We start from the raw sequence: 20,610 nt of genomic DNA on the forward strand, positions 1-20,610 counted from the left end.
GAAAGTTATACACTGTACAGATTTGGAAACGAGAAAGGTTCTCAATTGTCTCAAAGACTGCAACTAAGGAGACGAGCTCGTTGACTTACTTCTACAAGAAGTACTTAACACCATACCCGATTGAATATCAAACGAGTGGGCCAAGCCATCCAATTCATCTGCATCATCATCACTGCTTTCTAGCCCTGGATAACAATCAAATTTTGATAGGTTTCCTAAATTCTTTGGAATATCTTCTCCTAGCATAATCTTTTCACACATTCCTGAAAGAAAAAAACATGGACTCATAATAGTTAAGTATACAAGAATGCAATGCATTAGAAAAACTCTTAAACTGAGATTATATTGGCTTGCTTGGTGTTAACTTTTCCACTGATAAAACACACTGATCAGGCATTTCATCTACTTTACCCAGTGCTTCTTCATGTCGTTTTTACTGTGTTTCATAAACAGAAAAGTTGACAACAATCATGACAATCACTTTGTTTGTATGTGATATTAGGTAGCACGATATCTATTATTACTATTCATATTTTTTCTATGTACAAAGCAATATTTCAAAGTTACAAGTATAACAGGGTGTCTACCAAAATAACAAATCCAAAATTCTTGACTCTTTCATGACTTCTTTCCTCTATCTTCACCTTACCTTTCCCCCCCTTTAAAACATTTATTTAATCTGTCCCTACTTAGGATTACCTGGAAATTAAGAAATTATATATTATTATATCAGGCACAGATGAGATGGTTCGGACACATGAAGAGGATGGATGGAGAAAGACTACCAGTAAGAGCTTACAATGCACAAGGAGTGGGAATAAGGCCAAGGGGAAGACCAAGATGTCGGTGGAAAGAGCAGATAGCGGAGAGTGTTAGGAGAAGAGGACAAGATTGGAACACGGTGGAAAGAGAGGAATGGTGGAAGACCAGGAAAAAATGGAGTGGCTTGACTTCTATGCCGACCCAGCCAGAGGTAGGAAACGGCAGAGGATGATGATATTTATATTGAATTAAAAACCCCTACTACACAGCAGGTTAAGATGAAAACTGAGGCTGTACTTAACCAATACAATTAGACTTGCTTTAATTATTCATGCATGCACAAATTAATGCTTCAGACTTCATCCTGGATGGGAATGACCACATTACTTTTAATACTTTTACAACACTTCACGCATACAAAAATATAATTCTTAAGAGCTATAGTGAACAAATCTTAACCACAACTCAATACAATTTTAGACTTCCCAATACTGTATTCAATTTTATCAAATCCCAGTACAGGAAAAAAACAAAAGGAACTTGGGCCGTTGATAATTCCCAGGTAGCTTTTTTTCATGTCAATTGTCTGTGTGACACTCAGACAAATATAACATATGGGACAGTGTTTCAAAGTAGCTGTCAAAAGTTGTATAGGATTGCACATATCACGTTGGGATTTTTAGCAACTGTGCAATTCTCGAAAACAGTCCCATCAAAAAGGTTTCTTCTCAAAAAGATCTTAGTGTTATCATCGACGAAAAACTAAACTTCAATGAGCACATTACATATACTACTAAACAAGCCATACGTCTCTTTGGTCTTCTGTATAGGTTCCCTGAAATCCAAGACCAAGCATCCATTAGCATATTTTACAAATCCTGTATCTCCCCCAATTTGTGAATACTGCTCTCCCATCTGGACTATGGCTTCTAAAACTAATCTTTCCACGATTGATTCTGTCCTCAGCTTTTTCCTCGCTATTTCTTGCCATAGAATACCTTCTCTCAGACACCTCAATAAAACAGATAATCTATCTAATTTGAATATCCAGTCACCACACACTTGTCACGAACTAGCAGACATGAAACTTTTTTGCATAAAATCATCAACAGCAAAATAAAAACCTAATTCCTAGTCAACCAATTTGATGTATGAGTCCCCACACAGTCGACCCACAACGTAAAGCTCTTTCACATTCCCGCCACATGGCTCTCCCTCCTACAGAGGTCTATCTACTTTACTCCCCCACTTATATAATAGCCTGCCTGTAAATATTGATATTTTCTTGTCTGAACACAGTTTCTGACAATCGCTAAGAATGTACGTGTAATGTTTCTTTTCATTCTCCTCTGCCATCTTGTATTGTCGTTTTGTTGTTGTTGCTACAGTTTAAGTACAAAATGGTCTTTCAGTGCTGTATCTGAAATAAATAAATAAATTCTGTTTTTTGTAAACATGAACTATTTTACATTTTTATTATCAGGAAATTACAGGAAGTAAATTCATATTGCACATTTCAACTGTGTAGCAATGTATTTGTATTTCTTACACTGTTCAACACTGTAGTGTGAGGTATTGACAAGTTTCTGAAGCATTATGCCAACAATGTTTCAATGTGAAAATAAGTGAATATTCAAAATTATGGCCCCAGTTCTGTTGGCAATTCTGATATAATGATACACATGTGTTTTGTAAACTGTCCATCCTGTTCTTATAGATTTTATATTAACAGGTTACGGTGGTCAAGTTTAGTGCTTCTAGCATTAGAATTACACTCCTGAGAGCTTACAATCACTATTCACATGCTTTTGAGTAGGTTAAGATTTGTATTTAGAAAATTCTGGAAGTCTCAAGTCTGCGGGGAGAAAGGAAAGTTATCCTCTTCCTTCCAATGCAGATCAGCTGTGCTGCCTTGCAGAACCTCTCGAAGGGTGCAGCCAACACAACAGGAAAAAAAATTCTCCATATGTAAATATGTTAAAGTAGATAAACTCCATTCCAAGGTGTATAAGAGCATTGAAAACACAAACTTCGGTTATCAAAATTATTAAAAAAGAAAAACAATGCAAGCTGAGCTTGCTCCGCCTTCCTTTACCGCACGCTTCTGGTATCTAGAAAGGAATAGAATATGTAATTACATACAAATCCGAGCTCTAGTGATGACTTATGAGCGTGGTCATTTCCAAAACTACTTTTCACAACATACGAGGTGTGGCTAGAAAAAAACCGGATTGATGTTGCTGTCGACAAACGGCAAGCATGTCAAGGTCAAGCAGTGCATGATTGTATAACGTGATATCCTGCCTATCGACTGTGTGATAGCCCAGGGTGAGTGGTGTTCAGTTCCACTGTAGCTTGTAGACGAAGTAAACCGTACATCTGTGCTCCATCGGAAAAATGTTAAGTGTGAAAGTGGAACAGCGTATCAATGTGAAGTTTCTTATGAAACTCCGAAAATACACCACAGAAACTTATGTTTTGTTGAAGGAAGTGTACGGAGATAAGTGTTTATCACTCACTCAAGTGTTTGAGTGGTTTCAAAGGTTTAAATAGGGACGAGAAGTCATCGCGGACGACTCGCATCCTGGATGGCCTTGCACATCAAAAACTGAATCAAACATTGCAAATGTCGGCGAATTGATTCGAATTGGGTACCCAAGGTCAAACTGTCAATCAACATTATTTCATTACGGTGCTGATGACCCATCATGAGCGAGTAAGACGACGACGACCTGATTTGTGAAAAAGGAAGTCATGGATTATTTATCAGGACAATGCTCCTGCCCACACGGCATTGCCAGTCAATGCTTTTTTGGCCAAGTATGGAATCCCAGTGTTAGAACATCCACCCTATTTGCCGGATCTCAGTCCATGCGACCTTTTTTTTATTATTCCCAAAGGTCAAATCAGCACTGAAAGGAACCCGATTTACGACCGTAGTATTAGTGAAAACAAAAGCGACGGAGGTCATGAACATTGTTTCAGAAAATGATTTCCTGCACTGCTTCCAGCAATGGAAGATTCATATGGAGCAGTGTATCTATAGTGCAGGGGAGTACTTTGAATGGGATAATGTTCGTATTGTACAAAATAACCAATAAAAGGTTTTGTAGCAACAGTCCGGTTTTTTTCTAGCCACACCTCGTAATTCATCAAAAAATGAGTACTCTCTGCATCTTTAAAATGCACAATTTGATAACCGTCGCTGCGCTTAAACTTGCAGAACGATTATCAATGCAAATAAAATTGCGTAATTAACGATAACCGTTATATTTAAAATAAATACAATACAGGCGCAGAAAATCTCACAACTTCCATCACCATTTTTTAGTACTTATTATTTCTCGTTGCTATGGTTACAGCAATTTGATTTCTTGTATTTTATACAGCGTGATAAGATGATTATAACAATATATATATAAAACAAACATGCATAAGTTAAAACAACATCAATAACAAACTTTGAACATGACAATTTGAGAATAGGACAGTCTCAAATTTAGTCTCTGAACTTCAAGCTTAGTTCCACAATCATTTCTAGTATGATGAAATTGATCTTCACACCACTGTAAAACTTGTAAAAATCATTATACAATTTTAACTGTGACTGAAAATAAACTTTGTAACCAAGTTGACTATCTTACAAACACAATGATTGAGTAAACAAGAAACCAATACTATACTATAAAAGGTGGAATATTAGATTTTTTTGCTCTTCTCCAGGTTGGCTATGCTGTTGTGTTAAAAAAAATTGCACCAGATATAAGGACCCAATTTGGCATGAGTTTACAATACCGGACCACTCCCCAATTTCCATAAAATTTCGCCTACTTACTAATTTCGGTGTCCTGACGTATCTGTAGTTCATATTTGGCGGTCACTTGTTAAAATTGTACATTTACGTGTAGAACTTGTAAAATAACCTTGCGATTTACCACATTGATTGTCCATACACAGCAATTTGGAACCATCTTTCTTTCGCAATTCGTTAATGGTCTTCCTTTACGCACAACAATCTTGCAACCTTGAATATTGACGTCAGACGAGGAATGCCCACGAGGTTAGGTTAGGTTCCATTAGCATAAATACAAAGAAAAAATAATATTTTGGCTAATAGAACTATACCTTGCCTTGCCTAACATCAAAAAGCTCTCTCCAGTGACATCGAAACACAATGTTGCTAAAGTGTTGTGCGAAAAGTGACACCCATTCGGGGGGAATGGCATGTTCCGTGCAGCTACTGTTCTTATGGTAGGGTTACGTTACGTTAAGAAAACATAGTTTATTTCATTTTTTCTCGATTTCCATACTCGACCACCAATTATTACATACAGATTCGTGATTAGGAGGTCTCAATTAGTGAGTAGGCGAAATTTCATAGCAATTGGAGAGTGGTCCAGTATTGTAAACTCGTTCCCCCAATTTACACTAGATCACAACACAAGGCATATTTTATGTTATGGATTTTGTTCGAGTTCCAACTGTTTCATTAAGGATTTAAATTGGCACAGCAATTTTTAAACTGAAATAACTTTCATAGAATTTGTAGAATTGGCATATACTAAACAACCTGTATCATATGTGCACCAGAACATTTTGTACCCCAATTTGGTATAATTTAACAATACAGAGAATTTCTCCAATTTGTTTGAAATTTCGGATACTTACTAATTTGGGTCTCCTAATCACGAATCTGCACTTAAAATTTGGCGCTCACGTATAGAAATTCCTGAATTATGGCTAGCCTCACGGACCATTGGCGCTAGCCCCACGAACCACTGGCGCGTGGTTAGGTTAGGAAACATAGTTAAATTTTAGGGTCATAGTAATATCAGGAATATATATATTTCGTTCTTTAAGTATTCGAAACGGAAAATCTTGCGATAAATAATGAGCAATTGTGCATTGTCGGTTGCGATGACTGACCCTCTTATTTTGCAAGTTTGACACGTGAGCGCCAAATTTTAACTTCAGATTCGTGATTAGGAGCCTTAATTTAGTGAGTATGCCGAATTTCAAACAAAATGGAGAAATTCCCGGTATTGTAAAATCGCTCCCCAAATTTTAACTATAATAGACTAATAACAGCTAAAGAAAAATTGCAAAAATTGCTAGTTAACACTAGTGAAGGAATCGCCTACACGCAATGATTACATATATTTCTTAAATATCACAATTAAAAGAGGTCTGACAATTGTCAATTACCTGTATCATCTGAAGATATAAAAGAATTCTTGATATGTGACAACAGCCAGTGTTTGTTATCATACATAGCCATTTTGTTTATTCCTTTTTATTAGCCTTTCAGAATTAGATTTCTTCTAAAACTACTTTCATCCAAGTTGTATTATCCATTCTCCACAGTGTATGAGAGATATTTTACACAGAAAGTTGGATTGCAGTAGGAACACTGACAACTCCATTCCTTGTGTGCTTTTCAACGAATATTCAGTGAAATAAGTTTTAAATATATTAGATCTCTCATAATAATTACAATGCCATCCATTTCTTTACACGGCTTCCAGACTTCATCCGGTCTAACTTTCTCGTACTCCCCAACATTGCACATAAAACGTCAGAAAATATGAATGCATTTCTCAACACCCACAGGATGAAAAGTTAACCACGTTCACACGCAAAGTACCCTTGCACTCATCATCGAAACAGCTAATTTATGTACAAGTTAAATTCAGTTTATATTTAACATATCCTGAAATTTGTTAAGTACGATATGTTAAAGATATTAACAAAATAATTATAAACATATTTTACTTGTAATTTAATTTATTTTGAAGGAGTGAAGTACGATAATGTTTTTTTTTTATTTTTTGTCAAGTTTCGCCTGTAATAGAAACACTTGAACCCTTGAACTCCATGAACTCAAAAAAACAAATTACTCACGACGACCGCAATCGCCCACACACCCCTCGCTGATCGCTATTGTTTTGTTTCGACTACAGCGCCAAGCAGCGCTTTAGTTTAACAGCGAGGAAGAAACGTCATGAACATGAGACGTAATTTATTATATACTCTGCATAGAACTGTTGTTTTGCATTTATTTTGATCGAGTTCGCATTATAGTAAAAATGTCCAATTGTGTACACATGAGGTTGGCGTGCAGACGAATTAAAAATGTTGTAACTGCGCCAGAAGATGAGACACGTTTCTACACTCCTGGTGAGGTCATAACTTCGAATCCAGGATTTATGAGGTAGGAACACGATGGTATTAAATGTTTAACTTAACAACGCTATTTGAAGCATAGGAAGTAATATTATAAAGTAGATAGATGAATATGAGATATACATATAGATGCTGCTAGAATATCGGTTCCTAAATACAATTTAACCCAAATGACTTCTTGTACTCCTCGAAAATTTGTTTTTCTTTCTACCATTTTAAATTAAAAGTGGTTCGACTACTTCTGTCACCAGGCAGTGAGAAGAGCATAAAATGCTGAAGACCAGAAATTACATGTTCATGTGTTTAGGAATATCTACAGAAGTAATTTTAATGCTGATAGCCCTAAACCTGACCTGCCTAACCTAACAACGAAAGCATTTAGGAATGTAATACACTTTCATACTTATGTAATGTCACTAGTCCATATCAGAACACCTTGTCGTATTTTCCCAACTTGTCTCCTGCACAAAAATAAATGCACAACAATGTAAGCTTCATACACATCAACTAAAGAATACAAACATCCATGTAACAGGCCAGGCCAGGTTGTAGATCATGCACATGCAGTTTGAAATATGGCGAAAATAGCTCAAAAGCTAGCTTCACCAGCTGGTGAAATTAGTCACTCCGTATTTTAAAACATGGTCAAGCAACCAATATTTCTTTTTGGTATAATTTAACAATACAGGGAATTTCTCCAATTTGTTTGAATTTTCGGTTACTTACTAATTTGGGTCTCCTAATCACGAATCTGCACTTAAAATTTGGCGCTCACGTAAAAATTTGGCGCTTATTTGGGGCAGGTGAATCCGGCCACTTTCTAACATGCCCTTAACAGGGAGTCTATAGATATAGGCGGGAAGCCGGAGCGGAGCGGAGCGGAGCGGAGGCGGGGCCGCGATAGCGGTTGGGGGCGGTAGGTCGATTACCCCAGGGGCGGAGCCCGGAACCGGCGGGAAATTCGGAAATCGAGGGTGTGGAAATACGAACTTAATTTCGATTATTTTGCTATTTCCACGTGTGAGCGCCAAATTTTGACTGCAGATTCGTGATTAGGGGGCCAAAATTAGTGAGTATGCCGAATTTCAAACAAAATGGAGAAATTCCCTGTATTGTAAAATCGCTCCTTCTTTTTCTGTACCACTCGATATGGATTGAACCAGATAGGAGATTTCGAACATACTGGTCCATCCTCAGGGCCCAATACCTGTTTTCAAGTCAAAGTTTGTCACGTAAAACCAGGATATCTTTTGATTAAAAGAAAGAAAGGTAGAAATCTGATAGTCCCCGGACACGTATAACTTTTTCGTTTTGTGAATTTTTGACATAAGAAATCTGTCCGGGGAATATCAGATTAGTACCAATAAGATAAACTATAATGTTGTAGTATGTTATGATTCAGGTAATTATTTTTGCTGGTGAAAATATCCACATATGCTGTTTCTAGCACCTGGTGAAAATAGCCCTGCATGATATTCTCACCACCTGGTGAAAATAGTCGCAGCCTTTAAAATATATATATAATTTTGGTAACAATGTAGTATGTGCACAACACCTCTCACTAGTTTCTTTCGTAATTTTTAACATTCCTACTTACGTATTCCGCATTGCGAAAGATTCTTCAAGGTTGCATTTTGCTTTTTTCACAAAAATAATTTCAATTTTTCACATTAACAGTAATTATTGTTCTTCCACAACAACATAACATAACACCATTGTTCATACATAACAAACCAAATCAAGATGATCACCGCTTGCACCCTCCTTACCACACTGCTGATATATGTCCAACAGACTGCATGAGGCACTGCTAGGTGGAGGGGTGTGTAGGTGAGAGGTTGAAGGTAGGAAAGGGGATTAAGGGAATAGCAGAAAGTGCTGAAGACCAGAAATTACATGATCAGGTGTTGAGAAGTATTTACAAAAGTAATATTTATGCGCCCTAAACCTGACGTGCCTAACCTAACAACGAAAGCATTTAGTAATGTAATATCAATACCCTTTCATACTCAAGGGACATATTAGGAGCACCAGTTCATATCAGATCGCTGTGTGGTATTTTTCCAACTCCATGGCATACAGAAAAAAGTACTTGTCTCCTGTACGAAAATAAATGCACACCGACATAAGCTTCGTACACATCAACAACTAAAGAATACACACATCCATTTAGCAGGCCAGGCCAGGTTGTAGATCATACACATGAAATTTAAAATCTGGTGAAAATAGCTCAAAAGCTAGCTTCGCACCTGGTGAAAATAGTCGCTCTGCATTTTTTTTTATAATGGCACTCGTCATTTTTCCATTCGTGAACATTAGCGGCAACTTTTTATCTCAACTCTGGTAAGTCCTAGAACAATGAGACAAAACCTCTGATGTTAAGCACATTATAGGCTACAATATCCTAAAAATTATTCCATCATAATAAATTTTGGAGCGAATTTACAATACCGGAAGTATAATCAATTGCTTTCAAATTCGGAATACTAACTAATTTTGGCCTCGTAATCACGAATCTGCAGTTAAAATTTGGCTGTCACATCTAGAAATTGCAAAATAAGTCGAAAAAAGTGGGTCCGTGAACTGAGTGAATACGCTTGATCTATGAAGAATTTTTTGCATGACCCTTAATTTTAACTATGCTTACCTAACCTTACCTTACCATGAATGGTTCGTGAGGCAAACATGTTTTCCACCTTTACGCAAGATGCCATTTTCTCACACGTAAATCAACGCTCTCACTTATTGCACAACACTTGACCAACGTTGGTAGCAAGACCATTGTGCGGAAATGAAGACTTCTTTATATCGTTTCCATGTTAGTGTATGGAGAATCATAGGGTATAATTTAACAATACAGGGAATTTCTCCAATTTGTTTGAATTTTCGGTTACTTACTAATTTGGGTCTCCTAATCACGAATCTGCACTTAAAATTTGGCGCTTATTTGGGGGCAGGTGAATCCGGCCACTTTCTAACATGCCCTTAACAGGGAGTCTATAGATATAGGCGGGGCCGCGATAGCGGTTGGGGGCGGTAGGTCGATTACCCCAGGGGCGGAGCCCGGAACCGGCGGGAAATTTGGAAATCGAGGGTGTGGAAATAAGAACTTAATTTCGATTATTTTGCTATTTCCACGTGTGAGCGCCAAATTTTGACTGCAGATTCGTGATTAGGGGGCCAAAATTAGTGAGTATGCCGAATTTCAAACAAAATGGAGAAATTCCCTGTATTGTAAAATCGCTCCAATCATAGCAGTAATTGACAAGGTTACTTTGCAATTTTTAGACATGACCTCCAACTTTTAACCTTCTAGCGGGCGCGTTCATAATCGTGCCACCAGCGGGCGCGTGATGCATTTTTTACGTCAATTAGTATCATTCATTACGAGCAAGGATTTTTATAATATAAACGTAAATTTTTTGGGTCTACATTTATTTATATCATATCTGAGGTTAATATAAATGAAACATATTGAAATACAAGTTAGAATGCTGAAAAAAAAAAATTAAAAAATACAGTACGTAACTTATTACATATTTATAGCGCACCACGCTTTTCATCAGCAGGCGCATGTCGAACTTTTTACGACAGATATTTCTGCTGAAAACCTAAATGTTAAAAGTATATGTATAAACACTTTACATTCCAAGTTCAAGAAACCTCACTTGTTGTTAAAAATATTTACAGTTTACCTGTTTAAATTTCACTACATGAAATGTTTTACTTGTTTGTGCTGTATTTTAGTCTGATGTAGAATCGTTGACACTGCACTGATAACACCATTAAGCCTTGTTTCCATTATTATGAAAAAATATAAATATGCTGACCAAGGCAGTAATTTATTTTATTAAAAACATAAACTAAACGTAACGTTTCAACCTTCTAGCAAGGTCTTCATCAGACTCTGTATCAAGTACAAAAGTAACAAGATACCAAAAACAGGGCATTATATACACAAAACATTACTCCCTCCAGACTAATAGAAAGTTGTTTTGGAACTTTCTCGCAGGTGGCTTTCACTATACTTTCACCTAAAAGGCGAAAAATATATACTTTCATATACAATGTGGATTGGGCTTTATATATCACGCTCTTTTTCCTTCATTTTCTTCCTTCTCCTCTCCTCTTTCTCTCTTGTCCTTTCCACTCTTTCTAACACTTTCTTCCATTCTTTGTTTAACTTCAGTCCCCCATTCCAGTTCATTGTGTCTTCTTGAAGACCCTTTTGATCCCAATTGTGTGTAACAGCCCGAAAACTGCCATAATTTCACATCGAGTAGTATTTTTGCAGTCTCTGTCACGCACATATTTAGTCACAAGCCTGTGATTATCAATATACATATTTGTGTATTTTACAATTTCATCCACCATATCAATGTTTATCAATTTCAAAAAAGCATCTACCTCACATTCAATATATCTAGCACATTGTTTCAAACCCGGCAGTATTTTCACAATATTCACGGCTTTAGTCTTTGAACCCAGTCCATATACTCTATGCCTCCATTTAATACATTTGTCCTTACCAACAAAAAAACTATCCACTGAAAAACACTCATATTCAGTATCAGAAAGTTCTTGTTCCGATTCACTGTCATATTGATTGACTTCTATATATTCGTCACTTAAGTCACTATCACTGTCCAATTCATTTGATCCCTCTTCATCAGAAGAAACTTGAAGGATACGCTGAATTTCGGTGACGTCTACGTTTTGTCGACTCATTTTCAACAATGACCAGACGAGAAAATTACAGAACAGGAGCAGGCACGCAGCGCAAAATTTACGACACTGTGTTATGATCTCAAATAAACAACAATTGAAAGAGTATAACATATGGATTAGTAACAATAACTGCTAATATGCAACACAAAAGACCTCCTTGAGGAATACATAAAAAGCATAGGTCGCCGATTTCAAAGGAAACACAAGAAAATTAAAGAAAATTACTTTTGGCGTAAATTTTGCGCAGGCGCGCCCGCTCGAAGGTTAACTGCAGATTCGTGATTACGAGGCCAAAATTAGTGAGTATGCTGAATTTGAAAGCAATTGGAAATACTTCCGGTGTTGTAAATTTATACCTAAATTTTGTCAACATTTTGTATCGTAATCACTTAAAATGTCATTTTCGGATATTTTTTTTTTTGGGTGGGTGAGGCAGTCCCACCTCTTCCATCACATGTAGGTGATTTTAATGGAATTTAAGAAGTGTGGGTAATTGTAGTTTGCTATAATGGCATCTGACATGGGAACATTATAAGCTGTGTGATTTTAGGACTTTTGCATGTAGGCTATACATGTTTTATCATGCTTTGTTTCATCTAATCGTCATCTCTCTTCATTATCATGATTAGCTTTTTAAAAGAGTAACAGGGAAGTGGCCTTTAATAACTAAATACAAAAAACGTTAACTTTTTTGTATTCAATCTAACATGAATTTCTTCAGTTTTGCTCTATTGATGTTATCAAAGTTAACAATAACTTGAGGAGACAGAAACACATTGAAATAGACATACTTGGGGTAATTATTTCGGTAAATGTTTACTATCCTTCAGACACCTATAACTTCTGAGTTTCGTCAATTTTTGACATTTGTACTTACCTATCTGCTTCGCGGATCATTTTTTAATGTGTATTCACGTTTTTTTGATCAATTTTTTTTTTTAAAAAAAAGTGTGTTTATAACTGAAGAACGTACGTTTCTGCAAATGGTTCGTAGGGCTATGTGTCAATGGTTCGTGGGACTATGCGAGAATGGTGTGTGGGGCTACGCATATTTTTTCGAAACCAATTTTTAACCATTGTAACCTATTGTGACCGTACCTAACATAACCTTACTGGAAATGGTTTGTGGGGCTATGCGTCAATGGTTGAATTTCGCTATGAAACATTCCCACATCACACAAAACACCTTCCAGATGTTAGACAATACTACAGGAACTTATTACAGTAAGTAGTTTCTTCTGTAGAAATCTGTCCGAAGGATAGTAAACTAGTACCATTATTTCTTCCAAAGAGTGGTCATTGCCTCTGCAGGGCCATAAACTCTCGTGCTTTTCCTTGCTTTTGCATAACCTGCAGCTCAAGTCACATAGTGGAAGCTATGGGCAATGCTTGTTCAATATCAGTGCCTTCGTACTTACGTATCTTCATCTTCTGTTTCACATATATGCAGTATTTTTAAATGTGAAGACATATATGATAGGTAGGTAGGTTAGGCAGGTTTTGTTTGATTGCCCTAACATTTCAGCACTCTTTCTTTTTGTACAAGTAACATTTTTACATCCAGAAACACAACTACAGTTGTGAAACAAGCATTTTACAGCTTTTTTGTTTGAACCTCATTTTAAAACTTTGGAACTTTTTTTTTTGCCCTTCTGTAAACCTTGCAAGAATCATTCTCTAATGGAAGCTGAAAAGAGAAAAAACCTTTAACTACATCATTTGCATATGTTCTCTGCCATCCACAAATTCAATACATAGTCCTCAATATACAGGGTCCAGCAGAATGAATAGTAGGATATAAAAAGGATAGAACGTCGAAACAAATCGAATAATTTATTGAAACACACATTGAAAACAAAGAATAATAGATGCCATTACATACCATATATGCCATTTTACTTGGTTTTGAAGATAACGCCCGACAGATGGTCGCCATCACGTTCAGTGCATTCTTCCAGGCGGCGAACAAAAGCTCGCATCACCCGCTCCAGCATGTCCAATGGGATCGCCTCCACAGCTGTACGTATCCTTGCCTTCAGTTCAGCCACGGTATGAGGACGTGTAGCGTACACTTGACTTTTCAGGTAGCCCCACAAGAAGAAGTCAGGGGCAGTCAAATCTGGCGACCATGATGGCCAATGAATGTCCCCAAATCGGGAAATCAATAGACGAGGAAAATGATGCCGCAAGACAGTCATGGACCGGCGGGCCGTGTGGGCTGTTGCCCCGTCCTGTTGGAACCATATGTCTCTGATCACCCTTGGAAGGAGAAAGTCATGTAACATTTGGACATAGCGATCGCTATTAACCGTTACCGCACGTCCATGAAGATCCTCAAAAAAATATGGACCGATGATGCCAAACGATGCCACACCGCACCACACCGTCACACGTTCACTGTGCAGGGGTTGCTCATGCAGCCAACGAGGATTAAATAGCGCCCAGTATCTGTAATTCTGTTTATTGACACCAACGTGCAGATCAAAATGAGCCTCATCCGACATCAGTATGTTGTTTCGCATCTGCGGCTCGGCTGCTAAAAGTTACAAGCAACGCAACACAAAGGTTCGTCGGGCATGTTTATCTTGTTCGGTTAGTGGAGGTCTTCATGGATGATGCGCCGCAGGGAACGATCTGACATTCCTAGCGCCAAGGCATGTCTGGCAGCAGAACGCCGAGGACTTCGGATGAGTGCTTGACAGGCCTCCTCCACTCGCCCCTGGGTCCGTTGTGTCTTTGGTCGCCCCGGGCTTTTCTTTTTTGCACACGATGCATTAGTCCTGAATTGTTGCGCCCACCGTACAATCATCCTATGATCCGGGACGTTCTGATGTTGGCCCACGAAAGACGAAAGAGCCGCTGCGTGGCGACGAAAGAGCCACTGCACGGTGATTGGAGACTCGTTATTTTTTAAATACGGCTCAACGGCGAATGCTCGATGTTCCGAACTCCACAAGGCCATACTTACAAATGGCAGTCCTTCCTCAATGCAGCGCGCACACACGTCGTTGCGCAGGCGCAACAGCGATGCCGTACTACGTGACTCAAATCAGGCTATTCATTCCGCCGGACCCTGTAGTATAATTCCATAGAAAAAGTGCATCACATTCTTACTGTAATTACTGACATGAGACATTTCGTGTCAGATCAATCACCTTCTTGACCTCGCCAGTTCTGATTTTGATGAAATTTGGTATGAAGGACACATGTGACAAATTAAGTAATTCTGCCAATTTTCAGATTTTTATTTTGAAAATTGTCCAAGATGCAGACATAATAAAAATCAAAATTTTCGTAAAAAATTACAAACTCGCATACTTACAAATGGATGCAACTTTTACCCTAATTGTGGTAGATGAAAAATTCAAACACCATTGAAAAGTTAAGGAATAGAGCTTTCCATTGATGGTCCTACATGACCTACTTATGACAGATTACATTTTTAAGCTCATTCACTGTGATCTTTGATCTTGAATATCTAAAAAAATGCCATCCCACAACATTCTTCTACCCATGTACCAAATATTAGGCTGGCACTTCAATGGCAAGGCAGTGCAGGATTAACGGGAGTGTCATGCTGCGTACTACTGCAGTTAAAGCACAGACACATATCATGCAATAAATATTTCATACCTTGTGGATTTGGATTTATTATACATGAAATGTGTATATTTTATAACAAATCAAAAGATTTATGAAAAATATGCTGCTATGTGACAACAACTTTATTTGATAGGCACAATTTTCATCAGTAAATATTAGGCGCATCCAGAAAGTAAGTTTCCCCACAGGTGGCAGGCCATGCATATTGAAACCGGTTTTGGGCATGCGTGAGAGGCACATGCCCTGGCTAGTGAATGTCGTAGAAGATGCCTCCCAAATGTCCTTAGTAGCGTCGTGGCAGCGATGAAACATGGCGACTCTTATTCCATCTCCTGCTGTGTGCGAGGTTTGTTCGGTTATAGAGTTCTTGAACGCACAAAACATACAGCTGATCAAAGTTCATCGTCAGCTGTGCCAGGTGTATGGGCCAAACGTCATGAGCAAGCAGATGGTGCGTCGTTGGTGCAGGACATTTACTGAAGGCCGGCAAAATGTGCATGACGACGAGCGCAGTGGGCAGCCATCGGCCGTTATGGACGAGCTTGTGGAGCAGTTGTAGCAGCGTATATTGGAGGATCGTCGTGTGATGATCACGGAACTCAGCAGCCATTTCCGCAGATTTCTCGGTCGTTGTTGCACGACATTGTTACCAAATGCCTCTTGTTCCGGAAAGTGGGTGTCCGGTGGGTGCCGAAACAACTGACGCCCGAACACAAAGGAAAATCCATGGGCACGGTGCTGACATTTCTGCAGCGTTACCATGATGATGATTTTTTCAACCGGATCATCACAGAGGATGAAACGTGGGTTGCATACAGCACCCCAGAAAGCAAGCAGCAGTCCATGCATTGGCGTCACAGTGGATCTCCATGCAGAACGGAGTTCAAACTGTGTTGGCGCGAAAAGTGATGTGCACGGTGTTCTGGGACAGACAAGGCATTCTGCTCATCGAGTTTCTGCCCAGTGGTGTGACTGTAAACGCTAACCATTACCGTGAAACACTGGGGACATTGCGACAAGCCATTCAGAATAAATGACGTGGTAAGCTCAGTGCCAGGGTGATCTTGTTGCACGACAATGCAAAGCCGCATATGGCTAGGTGCACCGCAGCCCTTCTGAACAGGTTTGGTTGGGAGGTGTTCTATCATCCATCGTACAGCCCGGATCTCGCTCCCAGTTATTACCACCTGTTCTTGCACCTGAAGATGTTCCGGTCAACATTTTCACAGCGAGGAAGAGGTTCAGACGGCTGTCACACAGTTGTTCGCCACCCAGGCGGCAGACTTGTACGATGCAGATATACAGAAGTTGGTCTCAAGCTATGAGAAGTGCCTGAATTCCAGCGGGAATTGTGTTGATAAGTTACTGCACAAGTGCTGTATCTGTGGCAATAAATCATTGAATGAAATAAGGTTTCCTTTTTGTGCACGACCCCAGGGAAACTTACTTTCTGGATGCACCTAATAGCAACAAATCTTGGAGATCAGAGATTGAAACTGCAGCCATTTTAGCCAATGGCAGGGCTTCTACTTAGCCAATGGCAAGGGTTCTTATTAGAGCCAATGGCAGGGCTTCTTCTTAACCAATGGCAAAGCTTTTTATTAGAGCCAATGGCAGGGCTTCTTCTTAGCCAATGGCAGACCTTATTACAGCCAATGAGAAAGCTTGCCGATACACCATTTTACATTTCCTGTTATTTCACTAATATAACTATGCTAATTTGATGATCTAGCAAACAGTATATATATATATATATATATATATATATATATATATATATACACACACAGGGTGTCGCAAAACTCTTTCAACAACGCTTGGGTGCTGGTAGATATCATAAAAACAAGTAACTTTTCCCTATAAAGTTTACCTCGAAAGCGCTTAGTTTCTGCGTTATAAACGCTTAAAACCTATCCTGTACATATGCAACCCAACACAGCAAACGCTTGCTCTGACATAACTACCAGGGTCGCGTAACAGGGTTGCCACTAGCGTTCCTCGTTAAGAGAGACGGCTTCAAAGCAACAACTTGGGAGTCTTGCCTGAGCAAAATCCAAAACATTAATGATACTTACGATGTTGTAAGAAGCATTGACAGGATTTATAAACTGACCAAGACAAATAATGGGCAGACTGAAATTCAAGATTACTCATTCCAAAATATCTCCATAATTGATTGATTGCTTGATTGATTTGGTTTATTTTAATTCACTTTTCTGCCACCTTTGGCTAATCGTGAAGATGAGGATGATATAATGAAATAACAAATGACACCAATGTCTAGGTCAGGATTTAAACCCGAGACACCTGACGCCGTAGCGAGCTGTGCTAACCACATCACCATGGAGTGTTTCTTCGTATCTCATGCGATATCAATAATTGCAAGGGACACGTGAGATAGGGGAAATCCACGAACGGAAAAATGTAAACATGATGTGTTTGCTGCCTCGTTTTGAACACGCAGACTGTAATTTTATTACAATTTACTTGAAAATTATTCCTATCAGTGCTAGCGTTATTGCTAATCGTGTTCGTCTCATAAGGAAGTAATTGCAAGGTTATTTTAATTTAATGTTTGATTGATTGTTTTGATTTATTTTACTTCGCTTTTTGTGCCACTTTTGGCTAATTTGCGAATATGGGGATGGGTGATGATATGATGAAATTGATGAATGGACACTCACAAACATCCATGTCCAAGCCGGGATTCAAACCCAAGACCACTGGCATCGTAGTGCGATGTTCTAACCACTCCGCCACGTGGGTCTGCTTTTAATTTAATGAAACACGTCGTTTTGAAATGAATAAATTCACACATTAAAATTAGTACTTATTAAAATCCAAAGTCAAGAAATCCATACTTATATCAAGCGCTGAACTGTAAAGGTCACTCGTATTGCACAATGACAAAAAACAATTTTGCGAACAACAAAAGTCTATTGAGTCGCCTTGGTGATCGAGTATGTTTAGTGATCGACACATGATCTCTATCGAAGGATCCTGATAAGAGCTCCGGCCTTGAGAAATATGTCACTGGATCATTCGTCTTCGTAGTTCCGATTTTTCTGAAAAGGGAGCAGGTACTGCACCACTACACCTATTGGTGCATTGAACTTAACGTAAAAAGAACACTGTAACAAAACTGAATTTATAACGTCTGTTAGTTCTCTGCTCTTAACAAATTATTTTGACTCTTGGAATAATAGTAGCGTTAGAAAAATCAAGTACGAATATACTGTCAAGGAAAGTTCATATCTGCAGTAAAGACATGTTTTGCTGCGAGTGTGATTGCAACCACGATGGTAGAGTAATTGTGTAATGCACTAGCAGCCAGCAGCTTTTGTTCGAATGTCAAATGTTCGAAACGAGGCAGAAAGCACATCATGTTTACATTTGTTCGTTCGTGGATTTCCCCTCTCTCAAGTGTCCCTTGCAATTATTGATATCGCATGATACACGAAGAAACACTCCGTGGTGGTGTGGTTAGCACAGCTCGCTACGGCGCCGGTATCTCGGGTTTAAATCCTGGCCTAGACATTGGTGTCATTTGTTATTTCATTATATCATCCTCATCTTCGCGATTAGCCAAAGGTGGCAGAAAAGTGAATTAAAATAAACCAAATCAATCAATCAATTATGGAGATATTTTGGAATGAGTAATCTTGAATTTCAGTCTGCCCATTATTTGTCTTGATCAGTTTATAAATCCTGTCAATGCTTCTTACAACATCGCAAGTATCATTAATGTTTTGGATCTTGCTCAGGCAAGACTCCCAAGTTGTTGCTTTGAGGTCGTCCCTCTTAACGAAGAACGCTAGTGCCAACCCTGCCACGCGCCCCTAGTAGTAATGTCAGAGCAAGCATTTGCTGTGTTGGGTTGCATACGTACAGGATAGGTTTTAAGCGCTTATAGCGCAGAAACTAAGCACTTTCGAGGTAAACTTTATAGGGAAAAGTTACTTGTTTTTATGATATCTACCAGCACCCAAGCGTTGTTGAAAGAGTTTTGCGACACCCTGTATATATATATATATATAACCTATATAGCAGGCATGCATGCCACTATACCCCCCCCCCCCCCGGACTCAACCTAGCCAACCAGTAACCCTTTCCTCTCCTCCCCGAAACTACCCACCCACCTTGCAGTAAACACTGGTGAAAGTACTTTTGTTTCCTATCGACTATTTCTGGCAACACTGACCGTAGAGACACTACGGTCAGTACTCAGTGCCTCTGCTCTATGTGACGCCGATCTATCTTTCCTCTCTGTTGAAAATGCTACATATGTCACGAAATATCAAACTATTTCTCTTTGTGTGGTAAGTGGTTACTGTCTCCTTCATCATTTATATTTATCCACCCTTTTGGCACCTTTTCTCATCCTACATATATATGTAATTTTTTTCATCTCTCTTTCTTTTTTGTGAAAAATAAGTGCATAGTGAACTAAATATATTTTGCTAAAAATTCAGAAAGACTAACAGTTGATAGGGTCAGAAAAGAATAATAATAATGTTATTTCACTTCTAAGCTTGTGAGTGTGTGGTTCATTGCACAATTGAAATTAACATGAACAGTTTCATTCATTAACCAAAATGGACTTTAAAAGCCATATTTTTTGTTGTAATCCACTGGGTAAACGTGGACACACAAGGTGGAGAAAGAATCTGAGAAAAGTACAGTCTTGGATGGTTCAGATATGTCCAAATATAACATTAGAACAGAAAATATGTAGTTAATGCAGAAAATCGCTCTCAGAATGCCAGGTCCATCATCTATAACTGAAACAGATGCAGAGGCAGGACAACCTGAGTTATCAAGTGAAGATAATTGTGTATGAACCAGTGGTGGGTTGGGTGTGTTTTGTGTTGACAACAGGTCGGACATATTCTATGGAGCCAAGTGAAAAGAAGATGGTCACCACCAAGATGGCATCACTTTCCTAAGGTTTGCAACCTTATCATTAACCAAGTGCTTCACTTGCGTGAACTGTTACATTTCTTGTCATTATGAAAGTGGAACATTGTGGCAGTAGTATGTATAAGCTGTAGTACAATTAAAACCACTATAACACATATTGTGAAATTATCACATCTGGAAAACAGTATTACTGTACGTGTGTGTCCGTGCCTTGCCATTACAGTGCCAGCCTAATATTTGGTACATGGGTAGAAGAATCTTGTGACAATAAAATATAGTTTTTCATAATTTCCTGAGTTGGCATCATCTTCGCCTTGTAATCAAGGGGTCCCGGGTTCGATACCCGGTGGAGGCACATAGTGGTTCGGATCCCACTTTAAACTGTAGGTCCAATCCCAATTAGCCTTACTGTGC

General features: G+C 38.6%; 2 protein-coding genes across 3 annotated transcripts in view; one reads left to right on the top strand and one right to left on the bottom strand.

The window, feature by feature from the left end:
* LOC146005366 (target of rapamycin complex 2 subunit MAPKAP1-like) overlaps positions 1-6,402 on the bottom strand; it is a 49,581-nt gene extending 43,179 nt beyond the window's left edge. Inside the window, exons 1-2 of one of the 2 annotated variants that reach the window (XM_083144576.1) lie at positions 5,968-6,402; positions 117-263 (exon numbers count right to left, since the gene is read on the bottom strand). In XM_083144576.1, coding sequence (XP_083000702.1) covers positions 117-263; positions 5,968-6,040 — 220 coding nt within the window. In that variant the 5' untranslated portion in view covers positions 6,041-6,402. Of the gene's footprint in view, positions 1-89; positions 264-5,967 lie in introns of both variants that reach the window. The other variant, XM_083144574.1, reaches the window with a different exon arrangement.
* Positions 6,403-6,727: 325 nt separating this feature from the next.
* Positions 6,728-20,610, top strand: part of Rrp4 (exosome complex component Rrp4) — a 33,407-nt gene continuing 19,524 nt past the window's right edge. The window contains exon 1 of the mRNA XM_083144293.1: positions 6,728-6,973. Within this exon, the coding sequence (XP_083000419.1) occupies positions 6,849-6,973 (125 nt within the window). The 5' untranslated portion in view covers positions 6,728-6,848. The remainder of the gene's footprint in view (positions 6,974-20,610) is intronic.

Source organism: Lepisma saccharinum, chromosome 23 (assembly GCF_977018435.1).
Source record: "Lepisma saccharinum chromosome 23, izLepSacc3.1, whole genome shotgun sequence".
Classification (NCBI taxonomy): Eukaryota; Metazoa; Arthropoda; class Insecta; order Zygentoma; family Lepismatidae; genus Lepisma; species Lepisma saccharinum.